The 20,070-nt window shown below is 42.6% G+C and overlaps 3 protein-coding genes across 5 annotated transcripts in view; all 3 read right to left on the bottom strand.

The window, feature by feature from the left end:
* plce1 (phospholipase C, epsilon 1) overlaps positions 1-5,596 on the bottom strand; it is a 74,027-nt gene extending 68,431 nt beyond the window's left edge. For both annotated transcript variants that reach the window (XM_042703241.1, XM_042703242.1), the window contains exon 1: positions 5,308-5,596. The gene's annotated coding sequence lies outside the window, so the exon portion shown is untranslated. The remainder of the gene's footprint in view (positions 1-5,307) is intronic.
* Positions 5,597-9,928: 4,332 nt separating this feature from the next.
* slc35g1 (solute carrier family 35 member G1) lies at positions 9,929-13,814 on the bottom strand. Of its 2 annotated transcripts, XM_031560823.2 has the most exons (4): positions 13,284-13,372; positions 12,514-12,627; positions 11,906-12,086; positions 9,929-10,979 (listed from the first exon to the last, which is right to left on the bottom strand). In XM_031560823.2, the coding sequence occupies exons 2-4, from the start codon at positions 12,548-12,550 to the stop codon at positions 10,235-10,237; spliced, it is 963 nt and encodes a 320-aa protein (XP_031416683.1). In that variant the 5' UTR covers positions 12,551-12,627; positions 13,284-13,372; the 3' UTR covers positions 9,929-10,234. The 2 variants fall into 2 exon arrangements, with proteins under 2 accessions (XP_031416683.1, XP_012672836.2); XM_012817382.3 differs by lacking the exon at positions 12,514-12,627 and having other exon boundaries at positions 13,284-13,814.
* Positions 13,815-14,119: 305 nt separating this feature from the next.
* Positions 14,120-20,049, bottom strand: lgi1b (leucine-rich, glioma inactivated 1b). Its single transcript, XM_012817381.3, has 8 exons — positions 19,192-20,049; positions 18,977-19,048; positions 18,145-18,216; positions 17,977-18,048; positions 17,370-17,441; positions 16,430-16,599; positions 15,964-16,128; positions 14,120-15,606 (listed from the first exon to the last, which is right to left on the bottom strand). Exons 1-8 carry the CDS (start codon positions 19,380-19,382, stop codon positions 14,783-14,785), a joined length of 1,638 nt encoding a protein of 545 aa, XP_012672835.1. The 5' UTR covers positions 19,383-20,049; the 3' UTR covers positions 14,120-14,782.
* Positions 20,050-20,070: the final 21 nt, after the last annotated feature.

Below are 20,070 nucleotides of genomic sequence, written 5' to 3'. Positions count from 1 at the left end.
GAAACAGATGAAGTTCACATTAGTCAATGACTGTACACTGAAATTCACAAGCCTGATTAATTGATGACTCAAAGTCACCTGATCACGGATTCATTTTGACTTTTCGGACTGAGTAACTGAAAGTTTGAGATGGTGTCCCCTTGTGTGGGCTTGTGTTTAGGCTATTAAAAACTGATATCGTGAGGTTTAAAATCAGCACTTCGCTATGCTGAGTCTCTTCACAGGCTGGTTGAAATCGAGGATGCGTGTCTTCCTAAACCCCAACTCGCACGCACTCAAGGTCCGGGCAAGCAGCAATTGCTCTACTTTCCTTTAGAAGTTTACAACTCCACCATGTTAACGATCATCTCCTTTGTGTAGTTACACAATTTAGCCATCAACAACTTCAACTGCTTTATTGCATGCTATTCAAATGAATCATTTGGTTGACATGATAAAACACTTCATAAAAGAAAATGCGTTTGTTGTCATAGCAGTATGGACTCTTCCAAAAAGTTATTTCAAAGGCTCTCTCTCTCTCTCTCTCTCGCTCTGAAATGTCCCAAACTCTCTTCTGCCTCTCCTACTGCATAAAAATCAAACACTTCCCCCCCCCCCCCCAAAAAAAAACATGTAGGCGAGAGGAATGCAAGGCCTCACAGGGGGTAGGGGTGAGGTTGGATGGGTGGGGGGGGGGGGGGGGGGGGGGGGTAAAAGAATAAAAGAAAGGGGGGGGGGGGGGGGGCAGCTGATTCTGGGATGAACTGAACAAGTCAAGGTCTTCAGTTTTGCTCCCCAGTTCTCACACCCACACACAGACAGACTGTAAATCTGTAAGAATGGCGTGGCCTCTGTGGAGTAGACCTGAGGCAGAGGAAGAGTCACATCTACATCTTACAACTCTATTGTTATTACTCTGTTATCAAATGTTTTGTAAGCAGCTTTGGATAAAAGCGTCTAGCGACTACTTTACAACAAAGCAAAAAACTACATCAAAAATTATTGTTGAAAATAAAAAAATTCTACAACTCTATTGTTGAAGACACAACAACTCTACAACTCGACTGCTGTCGGACTAGAAGAACCTATTCCTCTCCATGTAATGTATATTGAGGGGTAGGACTAGAACTATTGCAAATTTTGGAAAATATGAAACATATTCATCAGCTCTTAATAAATCTCATTAAAGCAGCAATACAGAGTTCTGTTCCAACACTAGTAACTAACTACCTAAAAGGCATGCAAAAACCTTGCAAACACCACCAACAGCCCAGCTGATAGACACTGATAGAAGCTTGCCAACACACTAACTGGTGTATTTTGGCAGTACAGCTGGAAATGTCATGCCTGCGAAAGCTTTTCTTCCTTTTTCTGCAGGGTATTCCAGCCCGGTACACAGAACTACATAGGGCATGTCCTGGATGGGTAGTGGGAAAGACACAGGTGTTCATCTGTCTTTCACCATATGCTTTCAAAATAAATTTGAGGATTGTACCAAAACTAGATGCCTATAAAACCATACCTCAAAAAGTGTGAAATTGTTGCATAGTGTTACTTTAAAATGCACATGCGTACATGAACTACCTTGAACTACTTGAAAGTTTCCACTGGCCTAGACATAAATTAGAGTCACATCATATATCACATTGGAGACATGACTTCCTCATTCTTGTACCTGACAGCAGCACATGACTACTTAAGTACTGATTAGAATTGCTACACCAGCACATCCGTTAAGGTACGGACACTACCGTCGCCTCCCCCGCTCACACATACATACATACATACCCACACACACACGCATTCCCATGACGCCATCCATGATTCACACTGCATAAACAGGTCAAACAAGACAAAGTGAGGCAACGCCACAAAAGAAATTACCATCAACTATCCATCATGACAAGATATTCCCCCACGCTGCAACGGTCATTTAAACGTTCAGCTGATCAGGGTTTCATTGTTTTCAGACTGACGGTAACCATGACAACAGGGAGGTTCCTTCCCAGAGGACCGGTGTAAGTGAGACGTCCCAGAGGACAGCGGTCTACTCCATAACCCAGACATCACTTTTCTTTTCTCAGTTTCCTCTAAAACAGAACCTGAATTACACTCCTTTACTTCTGTATTTACACCACAAATCACTAACTACAACCAACCTTTTCTAATCCATTTAAATGTTGACAAGTTGGTAACAACAAGTTAATGCATTCACTTCTCTTTACTACAAATCTCTGGCTGCAACGTGTCTCTCCTGGCTATTTGAATGAATGACACCCATAAGAAAACACTTGGAGTCCTATGTTCTTTTCTACTGAAGTGCACTCATCCAAAATAACCCAGAACCTAATCACCATAAGTAGGCTAAACACAGTGTGAGTGGCTCCCAACAGTTGCAAAGTGTCACTGATAAGACAGGAAGGAACCTTGGACATGGTTGAACATCGTTGAACATCGTTTGTCTTTAATTCTTGCCAAGCCTGCAAGATCAGGATGTCACCAAGCTCAAAGAGAAGAAGAAGGAGGAGGAGGAGGAGAGAAAGCAAAGGAGGTGAAAGATAACAGAACTCATAACAGATGTGAGAAGTCTTGGCAGAGGAGTGGAGGGGTGTGTTGCAGGAGGACATAGTTGCAATTGGTCGTTACAGCCACCGCCACATTCCCATCCCACACCTTAAGGTGAATACATGCTCTTTAGCCAACTCAGACATTCCCTCAAGCTTAATAACAAGACTCACAGAAACTCAGGAATTTTTGACCGAACATAATGAAAGCTAGGATGTATGAACACACAGGAATGTGTGGATTGATATAATGAAAGTTAGCATCACAAGAATTCACACCAGTTTGTACATTTACAGCACAAAAGTTAGCAAGTACTGCAGGGATTAAAAAAAAAAAAAAACAGGAAATTGGTATTATACCTCTGATATCAAGCTCGTCACAGATTCCTTTTGATAAAAAAACACACACACTTGGCCAGTTCTGCTATGCATACAGCTGCATTTGAACAGCATTTGCACAATGTCAATACAAGAGATTATAGTCCACAGGGTCATAAACTAATAGATACGACTTTTCACCCAGACACCGGAGGACTGATAATATGTAGATTACTGAATAGATGCGGGCATATTTGTATAATATAACGCAATCGCGAGGAGGGTGTGCCACCTGTCGCATTGCCAGAACATTCAAAGACTCTTGTTTGGCCACCTACTGATCAACCTGGGCGTGTCCACGAACGTCCTCTTTCACAACAACAGTGAAACTTGAGGTTTAGAGGACAAGATCAAAATCAAAGTGGAGTGAAATGACTTTGTGTTGGCATCAAAACAACTCAGAGGCACCCTGGTGGAGGACTGATCCACTGTTAGCCGCAATGTACGTAGATGTGACAATGACTGCATACAGAAGGTTAGACTAATGATAAATAATTATCTGTGGCCCAGGTGGAACACATCTCTTGAGCTTAAGACCAAGACAACTGTCAGGAATACATCAAATTAGCTTTAGTCTTAAATATATTGGAAATAAATAAGGCGATTTGAGCGCCAGCGTGATGAGTCTCCTTCACCCTGGTGCATCTCAGAGTTCTGAGCTGCATTTCAGAGTCATAAATGTAAACAGTGCCCTTGAATACTTTAACCATTTCTGTGATCTGATATAGTTGGCATGGCGTGGAACGATCCTACCCCAGAGATAATATGGAGGTAAGCAATCCATTTAGCTGACACCAAACGTGTAAGTGTAAAATCACTGTCAGTAATTAAAGTGACCACTTTTAGAAGCTTCATTTGTGTGGTCCCATTGGTGAAGCAGGCAGGTTACATTAAGGCTCCTGAAGCTTCATCATCTCCAGAGAAAACAAAATCACACAAACTGCTCACTTACAAGGTCTCTTCAAGTCTGTCTAGGGCTCCATGGTCTTTCTGGAGGTAAACGGCTGACTGTGAAAACCAACAGTCAGCAATCGTAACGACCGTCCCTTCAGCAATACTGTTATCTTAACCAGTCAGCGTCAAGAAATAAAATATACCTCCAAGCTAGCAGTAGTGGTTAACAAAATGAAACAATGACACAGTGAAAATTCCCTTTTCTTGGAAAAACTCGGAGAACATATGGAACTGATTAGTCTCCATGGCTGCACGGGAGGATACATAAACTATGCTGTGCCGGGTAGAGAAACACTAGAGAGTGCTGAAAAAACACTTGGAACCGTCCACACGAAGAAGGCAGGAAAGACCCTAGAGACAGAACCGAGAACATTGGCTAATGGAGAACTCACAAACACATAACACTGCCTATGTAGATGACTGTTGAGAACCAACTTGGAATGCAATAGATACTGGAAAAAAACAACACTGAACTACACAGAACAGTCTGTCCTACCCCTTCAAGAACTGAACCAATTAATAAACTGGCAAGGACTATTAGACTATGATGTTACACACTCAACCATCACTGCAATTGAGGGGTTAACAGATGCAGCAATTTTAGATAACAGCCACAGCACAAGCACACACAAACAAACACACACTAACACATGCACACACACCAGTGTTGAAAACAGACAGACCACTGTACAAACAGACATGGGATACCACAGGAAACAGACACACGGTCAAACAACAGAGCTTCAGGCACTGGTCACTCCTAAACATTATGCTTGCCGTGCAATCTAACCAATCAGGATTATCATGGGAGCAAGTGCACTCACACAGGCAAGGCAGAGTCGTGTTTTCATTCGGGTGCTGTGCCTGGCATGTTGCCAGAGAGACTGGTGTCCAGTTGTAGTACACTACATTTGCTGAGGTTACAGAATTGTGTTAACATTTCGTTAGAGCCAGAGAGTTGCTAAGTTTCATTAACTTGAATTAAGCAACATTAAACGAGAGGCTATTCAAATGTGTTATCACTTGGACTGAAGCACTTGTCCCCAGAGGGAGTGCCACGGATGATGATCCAAGAGTGTCACGAGGGAAACGGTTGAAAATCATATGCAAATGCACGGAGTGAATACAATGCACTCGAAAGTGGGCAAATGTAAAGTTAGCCGACAGCTTTAGGCTAATTGTAGTGTCACACCGTTTCAAAGTTATTAATATCGAGCAGCAAGTGCTTGGTAGTAATTTAGGCAAGCTACGATAGATCCGACCGGTCATTCACCGACATCAACATAACGCTTTGTTGTTGTTTTTTTTTTTTACATTTGTTCGACTGCATTTCTTGTTAACACTACAAAACGGCATCAAATTAAGTTTACTAACTTGCACGTGTCAAAGCGCGCGAACAAGAAAAACCGAAAACAAGAACGTTCTCACTTACTTGGGCAGGATACAATTCAAGCACTCAGCACGCTGCAAGCAAACTGTTAGAGGTCCTTGAGACCTGAAGGTCTCCGCATTGTGCAAGTGTACTGTTTACAGTAATCAAATGTGTCGATTTACTACGATACAAACTAACGTCAGCATGGCTTTGTCGCAGAAAGAGTACTACTTGGTGCTCAGCTGCTGACTAGCCTACACTAACTGCCAGTGAGCCTGGTGACCGGGACTGCGAGTGGAGCAGTCAGCGTGAGGTGTCACATCATTGGAATGTCTGAGGCAACCCCGGTGTTCATACTCAACTCTGGCAAACACTTGCAGTGTTCGAAGGCTCTAGTACCGCCACCTCCCGAAACTGCGGAGCAGATGTTTTCATTTTGTGGTGCACAGTGGGTAATGAATGGAGGACTGTACACCGACCCTTCTGATAGCCTATTAATACTATATCTTTAATATAAAGTAGGCCTACATGTTTTTTTTTTACCCTGAGCTAAAATAGACAATGTTAGACTACTATGCACCTAAATGTGGTCAACATTTTATAAACATGCAATCTCGCTCCATGTACTTTGAAAAAGCTTTTATGTTTGGTCCGCTAATTTATGCCGCATGTAGGTTAATTTGGCAATTCAGTGGCTAACCAGGTGTTGATTTTATTTGCCCAAATAAAAAGGACAAAACCAAAGGTTTACTTATATTATTGTAAATATCATTTAATACAGTTGCTATTCTTGCAGGTTGATGAAACAGCTTTGCTCAGACCACAATGTGTTCAAGGCGTATTACAGACTCCTTTGTGGTGCATATTTGGGATCTTCAGATCCAAATCAGACTCTAGGAAGTAATTTAATCACACTCACTCTTAACATGGACATGAGGAAAACTCTCAAGCATGTGTGTGTAAACTATACAGAAGGTTTTTCCCCTTTTTTTAGGAAACCATAGCAACATTGTGGCATCCTCATTGTTTTCATTCTGAGAATAAGTGATCTTTCTCCAGAGTGGCAGCACGTATTTTCCAGAGATGTTTATTCTGGAGAGCACTTTATTTCCCACAAACAAAATCCCATGTCATATGAAATTTTGATTGATGGGCTCAATTACAGAATCACATTTCATGATATCAACACTTTAAACAGATAGTGTTTAAAGAGTGGACAGCATCATGTCTCTAGTTCCACATAAAACACAGCTATTTTCCTGCACCCTAGAAGTAAATGATGTCCGGTTGGTTTTGGATGTACCAGTTTGATAACTGCACACGCGGGCCCGCTGACAGGATGTAGAGATATTATCTGATTTTAAACACTACTAGTGTTACACTATGTGACCGCCACCATGTCATCCGTTCGATACTCTGCTTCAGCCTTAACTCTTGCATCTATGACGTGGGTTAGTGTGTCTGTGTGCTTTCGATACACATGCCATATTGATGATGGCATTCATGTGGCAGGTGGTGGTACTCATCTGTGGTGCCAGTGTGATATTTCGACAAGACTAGATTCACCTTTACTCTCAGTTATGGTGTTGAGCCGTGCAACGTTCATGCGCCGCCATCTTTGTCCATAAATAGGGTATTGCTCAAACTACCTTGGAGTCCCTAAAGGAACCGTGTGTCAACTTTTTGAATAAGCCACTGTCTGCAATAACACCACACACCATTGACTGCCCTTCTGCGGACCCAGAGAGGGGCTCTGTATCCTCCGACAGCATCATCTGTTGGTCACTCTAGGGCGCCTGTGATTGGCGGCTCCGTAGGCAACCCGTAGAGAACCAGGTGGAACCATTGACACCGAGCGTGGTACGTGTATCAATGATAAAATGTATCAGTGACATTTGGTATGAGTCATTGGAGAGGACCCTGTGGAGTCGTGCGTGTGATTGGCATCCCTGTATCAAACACATATATAGTGCAGGGGGAATTGGGTGGGAATAGTTATGGCATTAGTCATCAGGGAGGTCTGTGTGATTTCTACACTGACTTGAAGGTGCAGTCCTAATTCTAACCCTATACATTTTTTTTCTCAAATTCAACTATAGCTGTCCATTCAGTGTTAGTGTTTAAAAAAAAAACACAGTCCATACTCGGTCCTGGCTCTGTAAATGGGAAGCGTAGTGGCTCGGACCGAGCCATAAACCATTCCAGCCAATCATGTGCTCCAGGTGCACGGGAGGGATGAGTGTAATTTGATTGGCTGTTGAGCTCACATATCAACAGCCTTTTGCAAAACCAAAATGTGGTCTGCATCTTTCACATCCTCTACAAAAGTGTCTGTGAATGGTAGATTTCCAATGGCAGGATGTCTATGTGAGCGTCTTACCCCACAGAAAGCTCTTAAGGGGCATTTATCTGTCATGGTATCTCAGTAGTCTATCAGTCCAGTGCTAAAAGGCATGCTTGATGGCATGGTGATTTCTTGATGCTGCAGTCATGAAAAAACTTGAAGTGAAAGGTGGAGAGGTCACTGACACTAGTAGTAAGTGGCCTTTTGTTCTCGTGTGGCCTGCAATGTGGACACGGCGAAGACATATTTAGATAAGGTCTCTGTCACCTGTGACAAAATCAGTGGAAAGATTTTGATCGATTTCCTGTGCTGCAACTGCCTAGTGAAGAGAGATATGGGGTTCTGTGTATGTGTGTGTGCGCCGATACCATCAATCATTACCTATGCTGACAACAAACCTCAGTAGAACAGCGGACACATGATCCTCCCCTATGTCAAAATCAGTAACCCTACCTAACGCTAGGTCATGCAACTCAATGTTGTCTAAGGAAACTCTGCAGACCCTTAATACTTTTATACGTTTCTTGCGCCCTCTAATGGAACTCATGGAATATTTATTTCATGGTAACTAAAGAAAAATAAATTCACTCTCACACACACACAGAATGTTTTGGCTAAATACAAGTAACCAAAGTGGTTTGATTATGGCACTCAGAATTTAGACTTCATGGTACACGCACATCCACATACTCTCTCTCTCACACACACTCACACATACACACACTCGCTTACTCACACACACAAACACAGAATGTTTTGGCTAAATACAAGTTACCAAGGTGGCTTGATAATGGCACTCAGAATTTTTACTTCATGGTACACGCACATCCACATACTCTCTCTCTCTCACACACACACTCACACACACACACGCAGGAATGTTTTGGTTGAATAGGAGTTGCCAAGGTGGCTTAATTAAATCCTGCCCCAGAGGTCCAGGCTCCCTGCATGCAGAGATATCAGTTACGTACAAGTGCTATCATTTTGCACACTCATGCTGAGGCAGCTTCAGTCAGATCGCACTTGTTGGAGAACATCTACGTCCTTTATTTCTCTTGTAGATTAGAACCGCTTTTGTAAATAAGCCATAGAGGCTCGCGGACTGTGTGAGCCATCTGTAGTCTATCAGAGCAGTGACTTCCTAGGCAGGGGACCCTAAGATGGCACCATGTGACTTCCGTGCTCTATGGAAAAGGGATTACAGGATTAGGGATTATGGAGAAGGTATTAAAGAATTTTAATTCCCTGCATATGTAATGTTTCAAAAGGTAAAGGACAGGCAGAGAGTATTTGTCAATAATGAGAAACATGCCCCCATTCTTCTCACAACAATAACCACTTGCAAAAAGGTTTTAGATTTGACTGCAGATGTTTTTTTTTTTTATCAAAATTCATATAAGTAAAATAAATAAGAATGTACATAGTAGATGGATGGATTTGAGATTGCAATATTACAGCATGGTCTCCAAGGCAACATGAAAATAGTCATTGGTTCACCGTACATCTGCAAGAAAGATCAGAGCAATGCTAAGATCCAATGCAGTGGCACCATCATTGTTACTCCTATACAGTCATATGACACATTCACAGGTCCAAGCATTGTTTATCACTTTGAACAAATCAAAGTTATCCTCAATAAATACTCAATCTTGTGACTCCTATAAATAGTGTGCTGTACAATTCATTTTGCTTGTTTCCAGTGCCTGAGGTTTAAAGAAATGCCCCACTAGAACTGACCAATGGGAGTTGACTGACCTATCACAGATAACCACTGTTTTCAGTGTCCAATCAGAAGCACACATTCTTAAAGATTTTCAAAAACCTGCATTTTAGTTTAGCAGGAGCTCCAGATGTCATGGACTCTCCAAAACAGGCAGGGTGTTTCGTTTAATTTCTGTCATCAGCACATTTTGTGCCTTGGCTAACTAAATTAATTCAAGCTCTATATTTTTCAATCCTTGGTTATGCTGATGGCATCAAAAAGCAGCTAAAAAATTAAGAAAACAGGAAAACTACAATAAATATCAGTAATTATTTTCAGCACGGTGTAAGGACATATTAAAATATTAAAAGTTGTGCTTAGAAACCTTGGCACTGGTTGAGAATACAGAGAGAACAGAGCTTTGCAGAGGCTAAGTGCAACAGTTTCGTATTGCAGCCAACAGGCTAAGGCCACGATGGTGTGCACCAAACATATCCCTGTTTCATTACAAAACAGGGCAGCCTAATTAACCTAGTGTCCTCCACACAGTAAACGGTAAGCAAAGTGCAAACTGATGTTATTTAAGATCGCTCTTTTTAAAAAAAAAAATTTTTTTAAAAATAAATAAAAAAATCACTCAATCACACAGTTCTCTAAAAGGCGGTCCCATTTCATAAGTAAAATATCAGTAGGGGATTACCTGATTGTTTTAAAATAATCAAAAATTAAAAAATTAAAGACTGAGGACTACAAAGTGCTTACTTTAAAGTGTGCGCAGAGAAGAGTAGGCTATTTGATTGCACTACAGAGCAGTAAACAGTAATATATAGATTATTTTCTATTGCCTCTTTGGTACAGACAAGTTTGGATGGTCGCCTTTTCTGTAGAAGAAACAAACTGGTACAGAGAGTCTCCGAAAAAATAAAATAAAAACGTCCACATCAGGTCTTCCTGGTGCTGCTGATCCACTTCTTCAAGGCCACACCACTGGTGCTGCTGACCACACACAGGGCGCCTCCTAGGCTCCACCAGGTGGGCTTGCGGTTGAGGAAGAGGAACTGGAAGATGAAGGCCAGCACCACGTCTATCGTCCTCATGAGCGCCACCGGCCCGGCCTTCTCCACCTGCAGCGCCTTGGTGAGGAAGGTCTGGCCGGCGATGCCGAGCACGGCGATCATCATCATGATCCAGCGGTCGGTGCCGCAGCTCGGTAGGCTCCACTCGCCGAGCGCGAACAGCATGACCACACACTCGGCCAGCCCGATGACGGCGTAGTACCACACCGACAAGTAGTAGTGCACGCTCTTGCCCATCTTGCGCAGTATCACCATGGTGCAGGCAGCGCCCACCGCCCCGGCGAAGGCCGCAGCGGTGCCCTTGATGTGGCTTTGGTAGTCGCCCTCCAGGCCGGTCACGCGCTCGCCAAACAGGAAGGGCGGCCGGGCGATGAGGATGACGCCGGTGAGCGTGAAGGCGGTGAAGACCACGTCCCAGATGGTGCAGCGCTCCTTGAGAAAGATCCAAGCCAGCAGCGCGGTGAAAACGGGGTTGCTGAACATGATGACGGTGGCGTCGGCCAGGGGCATCTGCTGCACGGCGTAGAAGAGCAGGATCATGGCGTTGGAGCCCAGGAAGCCGCGCAGGAACAGGTAGATTCGCATGTTCCGTGGACCCAGGAATCCCGTGCTGAGGGACACAACCGACACAAGAACATTAAACACTTGCTGCAAAGACTCCTGTGTAAAATTCATACACTTTCAGCACAGTGACCATATATTCATCTGCATTTGTGACCTGTGGATCGAAAGCCTAGTTAACAAAAATATTTCAATCAATCACCTGTTTTTTTTTTTGTACAGAACACCTACACTGATAAAGGAACAGGATTCAACCGGCCTCCTCCTATGTGGGTGGAGCCTGTGACTACATCTTTTCACCCAATGACAGGCCTCCAAAGAGAAGTCATAATGCACATGAAAGGAGACCGAAGTGGAAAGGCCAAAGTGACTAAATATAATTCACTGCATGCTGAGCCTATCAATGCAGTATTTGAACAGACTAATGTAACAGCAATGTTTTGAGGGAAATAATACAATCAAACATGAGGCGGGTGTCCTCTAAACTGCTGATTTAAATCCGTTGCTTTAACATCTATTATTGTGCTTTTCTTTAAAGCAACTTAAAGAACAGCTGACGCCTGCTCTTCATAACCCCCAGAAAAGCACTGCATGAGGGGGTCTTGTGGTACCTTCTCAATTACAAAACAAGAAAACACGTTTGTAATATGAACTGCTGATTCTCAAAAATAGTGGCTAGAATGCAACTCTCTCACGTGGAGGCCTGTGTCCTTTGGCTTGTCTGAGAACTGTTTTGAGAACCCATAGAGGCTGAAAAATTATGTAAAGCTGATAAGTGTCTGGCAAAGATATCTCAATCTAAATATTATATATTATTATAAATACTGTTGTGATTCGGCCTAGTAGAGATATCCTTTGCCACTCTGACTCTCACGGATGTTTGATTGCTTAAGCAAACCATTTGAAGTGTTCTCATAACCTTTTGGGGCTCTGTCCAAGAACACACAGAGACTAAACAGAGATCTGGTTCCTTACTTGTAATAGATCATCAGTGGTATGACGAAGATCATCTGGAAGAAGCAGCGGATGGCACTGATCTCTACGGCGTGCACTCCCTCGATCTTCTTGACCAGGAGGGCCACCAGGGAGAAGAACAGCGAGGCCATCAGAGCATAGACGAGGCCCAGGCCTGAACATGGTACTTTCTTATCCTCCTCTACAAACAAGCACAGAAAGAACAGTACGTAACTTTGCCTTCGTCTCCACAATCACACACTGGCTTTCTCAGTGCACAGTCAATAACAAATCACTGATTGGAGAATACGGGACCATCTCTTCGGCTGATAGCAGAAGGTCAGAGTAGCACTTACATGTTAGTTTAACCCCCCCCCCATTTTTACATCATGTAAAAGTAGCTTTAAAAAGCATGATGTAATTACTCGAGTTAGAGACCCACGTTTGTTTTTAACCCAAAGCAATGCCTTTCTGTTTGATTGAAGGATGGTGCAAAGTTAAGGTGACATGACATGGGTGATGGGTGATGGATCTTAAGTTGGGCTTGACCAGTGAAGAGCAACAGGGATGAAATGTCTTAAATGGCATGTCCTGCGTCATTGCACATTAAGACTACACAGAGTTACTACCTGCTGGTGAGTTGGCCTTTTCGCACAATACGCCCATTCAGGTCCATGCCAAGATTGGTAAAGTCACAATTTCTACCCCACTAGGGACTGGTCTGACCACATTCAACATGGGCCCTGGAACACAACAGATTTCAATAAATGAAGACTTAGCCAGTCTGAAACCTGATGCAAATACAGCAAGCCATGCTTAAAGATCACAGGAAAGTTTTTTTTACATTACGTTAAATGTGTCTCAATGTTTAAAAAATATTTTTCAAGGCAAATAATGACACGCCTGTTTATCTGGCCATTTTCCACTATCTGGTCACTCAGGGTTACATGATATGTAAAACTGCACAGTCATCCTGGACGTCAATTTAGTTTTGTGGCTAGCTCCTAATATCTACAGTGCTTCCCTGTTGGGTATATCAGAAGTTATTAAGATTAACTTTGCTCAACGGTGATCCATCTTCTTTAAATAAAATATTTATTAGTGATTGCGCTTGTTACATAATGTGCGCAAATAACCAAGTCAGGTCATCAGATCCAAACTCCACTTTGATAACATATATTTTAAGGCAAGCAGTGACAATGCGGGGGCAAACTTCAACAAGAGCACATAGATTATAGCCTAGTTGTTAATTTAGTAGGTTAAATTAAGATTATTCCTAGGGAATTATACAAAGGAAGTATAGCGATGCTTTGAGAATGATGCAAGAATCTGCTCTACTCGCCGGGGAACACGTTATCGCTCCTGGATTAAGAAGCCAATTTTGGGCAAGCAGCCTTACCTTTACGATCGGAGTTTCCCCCGCCACCGGTATAATCGGCGTCATCTTTTCCGCAACATAGAAGCGGACACCCTCGTTTTGAAGGGCTGCCATTCACGTTACAACTGCCCAGAGCCATCTCGCTGTCATCTCCATGTCCATCTCTGTCGTAGTTATCCTGGCTTTGAGTTGAAAGATGTAATCTGTCTGTTAAATGTTCATCATCGTCACTGGCGTCGTCGTCAACTTTCCGAAACACAACACGAATGTCCCCCTCTCTACTCGGGACAATGGATACAACTTTGCTATCATGACTCGTTACCGAACCGTTACTGCCTATGTAGTCGCCCATTTTAAGATGCAACAGGTGAGCATGCCGTGACCAAATGCCTCACCTCCCTTGGTCCCTGAAGAATAATGCCTGAAGTTAAATAATTAACCTTGGACGTTACTGGTAAGCAGGTGTGAAACAACCGCAAGGGGGAGAGCGCAGCCAAGCAACAGTCCAACTGTGTTCTGAGCGTGGACGACTGTAACGTTTCACAAAGTTTTTCCCTGTTCTTATTCCACCGTTCATCAGCCTATACTGACAAGGCGTTTCACGACTTTTCTTTTACGTTATCCCAGCACTGAAATGATCTTCTCATATTGTGTCCTGTAGCCTACTATTAATTGGTGACGTTAATATAGCTTAAATGGCCGATAATATACCACATATGCGTATATGTAAATGTTATGCAAAATTAGTTTTGCCGATTCTACATAAGTGACGTTGGGTCAACGATCGACTCCTTGGAATCATGAAGGCAACGTTTTCATTGCACAGAGCCTACAGTGAGCAGAGAGAGAAAACCCGCTTTTATGATTTTACTGAAGATGTTTATTAGCGCTATGCACAATTTACAAACAAGCAAGATCACAAATTAAAACCCTCACTCGTGGTTAGGTCTGAAAACACAATTACTAATAACAGTTACATTTCTGTTGTACATGTAGCCTAGGCCATTGCTTTTCAATTATTATTTAATTTAAAGGCTTTTAAAAATTGAACATCACATATTGTGTTTTTCTCTTCTGAAATGGTCCCTCCGTGTCATACAAAAATGGTTGCTATAAATTACTGTATTGTTCATTGTAAAAACTGTAAACATTTTATTTGGCAATTGTTTTGTTTTTTTAAGTTAAAGGTTAATGAAAAGATTTAAACGTTTTTGTTTCTTTATTTAAATCCTCAGTAAACAATTCTAGCACATGTTTGAGAGCTTGTAACTTTAGAGAATACACAGACAATGGCTTTTTGTTTAAAGGAGAGAAAAGAGGAAAAGTGAAAAGTGCAGAACAGTTCGTGACAACAGAGAAGGATACAAAGGATGTTTCTAGCAAGGCATTCATCTGAGGGGGACGTTTTTTTTATTAACGCTGGCTATATCATGCACTTAGTCTGTCTCTGTCAGTATTTGTCAGTGTTGCTGCATTTGATCCTCCACTTCCACTCAAAGCCTGTCTTGTGAGTCGACGCCTTAACGTTTGTTACTCATATCTATGATTAGATGCTCATAAATCTGGCTTCTCCCTTTAAAGCTGGACGCCAGTAGGAACTCCTTGTTGTCAATGGACACCAAGGCAAAGGCCCGGGGTGCCTGGATGTTGAGTTCCTGGAAGTGGACAAACTGGCCCTTCTTGGAGTCCCACTGGTAGACCTGCGTGAGGGAGTAGTCGCTGCCCAGGATGGCATATTGCCAGCTGCCAATGACTACAGGCTGGAAGACCATGGAGCCTCGCGAGGGCATGGTCTGTAGCTCCACAAACATGTTGCCATCCCAGCGCATGACCTTGGAGTCGCCGATGAAGCGTGTCAGACAGATGTAGAGATCGCCTTTGACGTGGAAGTGCTTGACGGCGTACACGTCTTCCATCTCGGGGATGTCAGTGCGACGGTCAAACTGCTTTAGGCCCTTGTTCCACTGGTAGATAACGGGCCGCTGGGAGCTGCTGGAGAGAATCAGGTGAGGCTTGCTGGCGATGTCCAAGTACTCCACGTCAGTGTCACGGTACCACGGGTGGAGGGACTGGTGGGAGTAGAAGCCGTTGCCGTTCCACTTGTAGACGGTGGTGGAGCCGGCCTTGGAGCTGTCGGCGATCACGAAAAAGGACTCACCGTCAATGCGGAAGGTCTCGATGTCATTGGGCTTGCGTATCTTCAGGATGTCGATGTCCTGGATCTTGATGAACTTGTTGGCTGAGACGTCGCGCTTGTAGATGTGGGAGCCGCCAAATAGCTGGGCCACAACGATGAAAAGCTGGTCGTCGATGACCAAGGGTTTGCACACAACAGTGGATGTGCCTGTGTGGGAAACAAGGGAACAGGCATGCCATGGTTTGAATTTACGATAAACATTGAAAAACTCAACTGAAACAAAAGAAGAGGGATCCACATATATATTTTATTTACATACTACTTGCAAACTACTTACTAAAATCAAATTACAAGGTAATTGAATATTTCTGTACAAAAACGAACAACAAAGAACTGAGAGAAAACATTTCTAATGCTGCCATAAAGTTTCAATAAGTCAAGTAAACACAATGTAACTTTTCACATTCTGGCCTCGGATTTCATGGAAATAAAGCGTAACGCCATCTAGTGGTGAAAATCACATTTCATTTCACATGTTGCCCCCAGAAAGTAAACATGGCTTACTCTCAATGCTGTCATATATTCTGAACGCCATCTCCACGTGATCCCATTCCAGGAAGGTGCATGTTCCAGTGAAGGGTTGAGCAAACACAACATATTGATCATTTCCAAACGTGAAGGCCTCCACGGAGATGGATTCAAATTTAAGTGGCGGGTGGGCGGCAAACTCTGTGAAAACAAACACAGGTGGGAGTGAACTAGTTTTAGTATATCAGAGAGAAACACTTAGTGAGTAACAGTGGGGCTCAATCAACACACGTTTTTACGTGTAATTTTAAACAGAATTCAGACCATCGAATTAAGACAGTCTTTTTGTCTTATGCATTGTCAATGTGCAATGTGAGAGTACATTAGATAATACATGTGGGAATACAAAGTAAACTTGTCATCTTCAGCCTCCAAGCTTGTTTTGTAGAAAATCTATAACATAATATTCAGTAGAAAAGCGTAGAGAGGCAGCGTAGGTGACCTGCTGTGATGCAGTCAAATGACTGGGGCACGAGGTCATTGATCTTTTTCCCTTGGTAGAGGGGGGGCCCGGCGCAAAAGATCTGATCCACTGTGGCATTCGTGCTGTACATCCATTCCACCAGCCACTTAAGCTTGCAGTCACAGTGAAACAGGTTTCCTCTCAGGTCCCTGTGCGATACATTATCATAAATAACAAACAGTGAACAGTGATTATATATCCATCTCGAACAGGTATGTTTAGCTAGCCTGGTATAATTAACTTTGTGGATAGGGTCTGGTCACGCTCCATTGGGGATTATCATTGCATCCTAATGGTCGTAGACTTTGGGCTCATTTTGAAACCACTCGACCAGCCTTTAACTAATCGGCATTAACCACTAATGGTGCAAGCGGGTAAACGTCTGCTAGCGCTTGGTTATTCATCACTATCTGACTGAGTCTCCGATACATTTGGGATATAGAAATAATTCCTTTCAATACAACTCTTTGTTTTGCTTCGTCTAGCTCTAGCACTGCCGTCATTTTTGTTACTACATTTCGAAACAAACACTTCACTTCAAAATCATCGCAATTAGCCACTAGTCATCAGTCAGTGATTGGTCCATCCTTCATGTAGCGAATAGGGTTTCCAGACTATAATCTCAGCAAAAACAGAACTGAGAGCAATAGGCAGGCGAAGCCAGGCTAATGTTTTGCATCAACATAAACATTATTCCATTGTAAAGTCCTAAGCTATACAACGCTTATGTCAAGGGTTTAACATTTCAAAAGTATAATGTACAGTATAACTTCACTATATTTGGATTAACTCAATCCGTTTTCATAAAGTATTTGCTTTTGTCAATGATTTGTCAACACAAACCACGGTCACATGCCTAGACGACCAGTTTCATGTGTTTAAGAATGAATTTCAGTGGCAATGTATTGGAGCTACTCACACTTTTGTTAAGGCGTCCATTCCCTTGAACACATCTTTGGGCAGTGATTCAAGGTTATTGTAGGCAAGGCTCCTAGGAAGGAAAACATAAATTAAATGGTGTGAGTGAAACACACGATAACCTGTGTCCTGTTTGCAGGGCCGTATATTTCTCTTGGCAGTGATAACACACTTCATGCATACCAACTGGATGATTCATACTCTGTTTTGCATGGAGAAGATAGAACACCTTAAACACAGTTGCCATGTCATGTCTGTCTTGACTGTTTTGAAGCTGTATACCCACTGTAATATTTACATGACTATTTTTCATTGACAATTACGATTTTAATTTTCTTTATTTCATAACAGATAGCACTAGGCAGGTGACATTTTCAAGGTGACAAGAGATGATAAGGAGATGATTCAAGACGGAGTTATAATGCATTATAATGCATTAATACAATTATGTTTTCTCAGCTGGCATTCACCACATGACAGCGTAAAAAAAAAATCAACACATACAGTATAACAGGCACACTGACAACAAGGGTTATACCATATGTGTACAGTAAGTCTCTTTATATAATATGCTAAACGTAGACATGTAAATATATGTGAATACTTACAGGTGTGTTAGCGACTTCAGACCACGGAATGCATAAGGTGATATTGAATCAATTTTGTTGTTTTCAATAAACCTACAACAAGACAGTCATGATTATTAAAACAAAAACATGCACACAATATGAACATTGACAACAGTCACTTGTTATCATGATGAGGCGCAAACTAACAAGTATTCTAGGTGGGGCAATCCCAGGAATGCATCTTCATCAATGGAGTCAAACGAGTTGGCTGTGAACAAGCTGCAAAGAAGACAAAGCAAATCATTATCATCATGAACATTAAAGTCCTCTTTGTCACTCAAGACCAAAAAAACAAAGAAATCATTCTTCCTTTTTTTATGAGAGAGTGAGCAAGTAATATTGTATTATTTCTCCTCTGCGTGGGATTTTAATTATAGTTGAGTAATTATGTCAGTCATGAGTGGGCATGCAAGGTTGTCTTTTTACTCCATATAACCTGGAGCACCAATTATTTTACCAAAACAAGTTTGTGCAGTATGTTTTGCATGTCCACAGTAATATGGAAAGTATGCAAAGATAAATAATGTTCACCATCCTCAGATGGAGAGTGGCACTCATTGTGCAATGGAGCTGCCAGTATTAAAGGCAGGGGTGTGAATGAAGAGAAAGACCCTGGATATGAAATAAGATGGTAAATACTTCGCCCTGGGTACGTAAACATAGCCACTCTCTCATTTGTTGTTTACGAATCCAGACACTTGAAAACTCTCTTAGAATGTTTGGTGTGTTCTTTTCAAAGCTCTTAATGGACAAGGCCATGTATCCCAGTGGGTTAGTGCAATGCATACTTTTCACGCCGATTTTAGGGGCCTTTGTGCGTAGACAGGCAGAGGAGTTTCGGGCCAATAGTCTTATTGTGCTCCCCGGAGAAAAACAGGGTGCATTTTATCGGTGTAAACCTTTCACCCTGTAAAGTACGGTGATCAAAGAGCTTTTATGAAATAGCCCTGAATGAAGATGACAAAGAACGAGAACTCACAGGAGCTGCAGAGCAGGCGTGTGGAGGAAGCTCCCCCCTGCAATCTCAGTGAATCCAGATTTCACAAAAGATCTGTGATTAAAATTAAAAGAACCAAACCACATCATTTATTATACATACATAGAACTGATAACCACGCACAGCAATTAAGAGGCTTCGTGTGAGACAAAGCACTGAGGTACACAAAAGATGAAACAAAAACAAATATCACTTACAGTGACACTACGTCAGGTGGGAAACTGTGGGGAACCGATCGTATGTTCTCACATAAGGCATTATCTTTGGTGCATGTGCAAGATGCAGGGCATCGGGGTTGCTTCGGTTTCCTGCCCTCCGCCAAAAGCAATAGAGTACCGATCCACAGCAGAACAGCGCATCCTCTCACGGTTTTGTTTGTGTATCCCATCCTGTAGCTAGCCACGCTTTGGTCACAACCGCTGGGGTCGAATATTCCTGAGCATGAACCTGGTGTCCGCCGTGGGAGAGTGCTTTTATGGATCCTCTTTTCTGTCTCTTGAATTAGTGGCTGTTTTTTTTCTTCTTTTACTCCAGACGCCGTGTGATGAATGCAACTGAGGAGACTGCGAGTCGCGATGGCTAGGCAGTCATCCAAGCGATTCGTTCTGCGAGACGCAGCATGGCGATTACTGAATAGGATGGAAATATCATAAAAGAGACGATAACCGGCGGTTAACCACAGCCAATGCCAATTTCCAAAATGAAAGCCCCATCAAGTGAAAAATTAACTTAATGAAAAGCAAACTGTGAAAAACAAAGTCTCCGCGTAAAAAATCCTCCCGCACCTCACGACCGAAATAAACCCTCTGTCCAAGAATCGCTATCCTTGGGTAGTCTGTGACGTCTGCAGCGATGATGAGAAGATGAGGTTGAGAGCGTTGTAAAATCCTTTCAGTGAAACGACTGCCAATTGAGTTGAGTGGGCCTTTGTCCATGCAGTTTTATTTATGTAGATACGTCGGAAAGATAGCCATGAATAATCCCAGGAATATTCATGAGCCTATGTACTCGGACTACCAGTGCACCTGCGGCCCCCTGGAAGAAAGCCAACAGAAGTCCCACAAAATACAATGATA

Source organism: Clupea harengus, chromosome 23 (assembly GCF_900700415.2).
Source record: "Clupea harengus chromosome 23, Ch_v2.0.2, whole genome shotgun sequence".
NCBI classification, from domain to species: Eukaryota; Metazoa; Chordata; class Actinopteri; order Clupeiformes; family Clupeidae; genus Clupea; species Clupea harengus.
The sequence above is the reverse complement of the archived record's forward strand: the minus strand, read 5'-3'. Positions and strand labels throughout refer to the sequence as shown.

What these genes read in the sequence shown, in the direction of transcription:
- slc35g1 (XM_012817382.3), bottom strand. Translation starts at nt 13,614, where the DNA reads ATGGGCGACTACATAGGCAGTAACGGTTCGGTAACGAGTCATGATAGC. An exon ending in GGGAAACTCCGATCGTAAAG is followed by an intron (nt 12,087 to 13,283) that starts GTAAGGCTGCTT and finishes GCTTGTTTGTAG; the next exon opens with AGGAGGATAAGAAAGTACCA. An exon ending in CCACTGATGATCTATTACAA is followed by an intron (nt 10,980 to 11,905) that starts GTAAGGAACCAG and finishes TGTGTCCCTCAG; the next exon opens with CACGGGATTCCTGGGTCCAC.
- lgi1b (XM_012817381.3), bottom strand. Translation starts at nt 19,382, where the DNA reads ATGGGATACACAAACAAAACCGTGAGAGGATGCGCTGTTCTGCTGTGG. An exon ending in CCACCTGACGTAGTGTCACT is followed by an intron (nt 19,049 to 19,191) that starts GTAAGTGATATT and finishes TTTTAATCACAG; the next exon opens with ATCTTTTGTGAAATCTGGAT. An exon ending in AATATATGACAGCATTGAGA is followed by an intron (nt 15,607 to 15,963) that starts GTAAGCCATGTT and finishes TTTCCCACACAG; the next exon opens with GCACATCCACTGTTGTGTGC.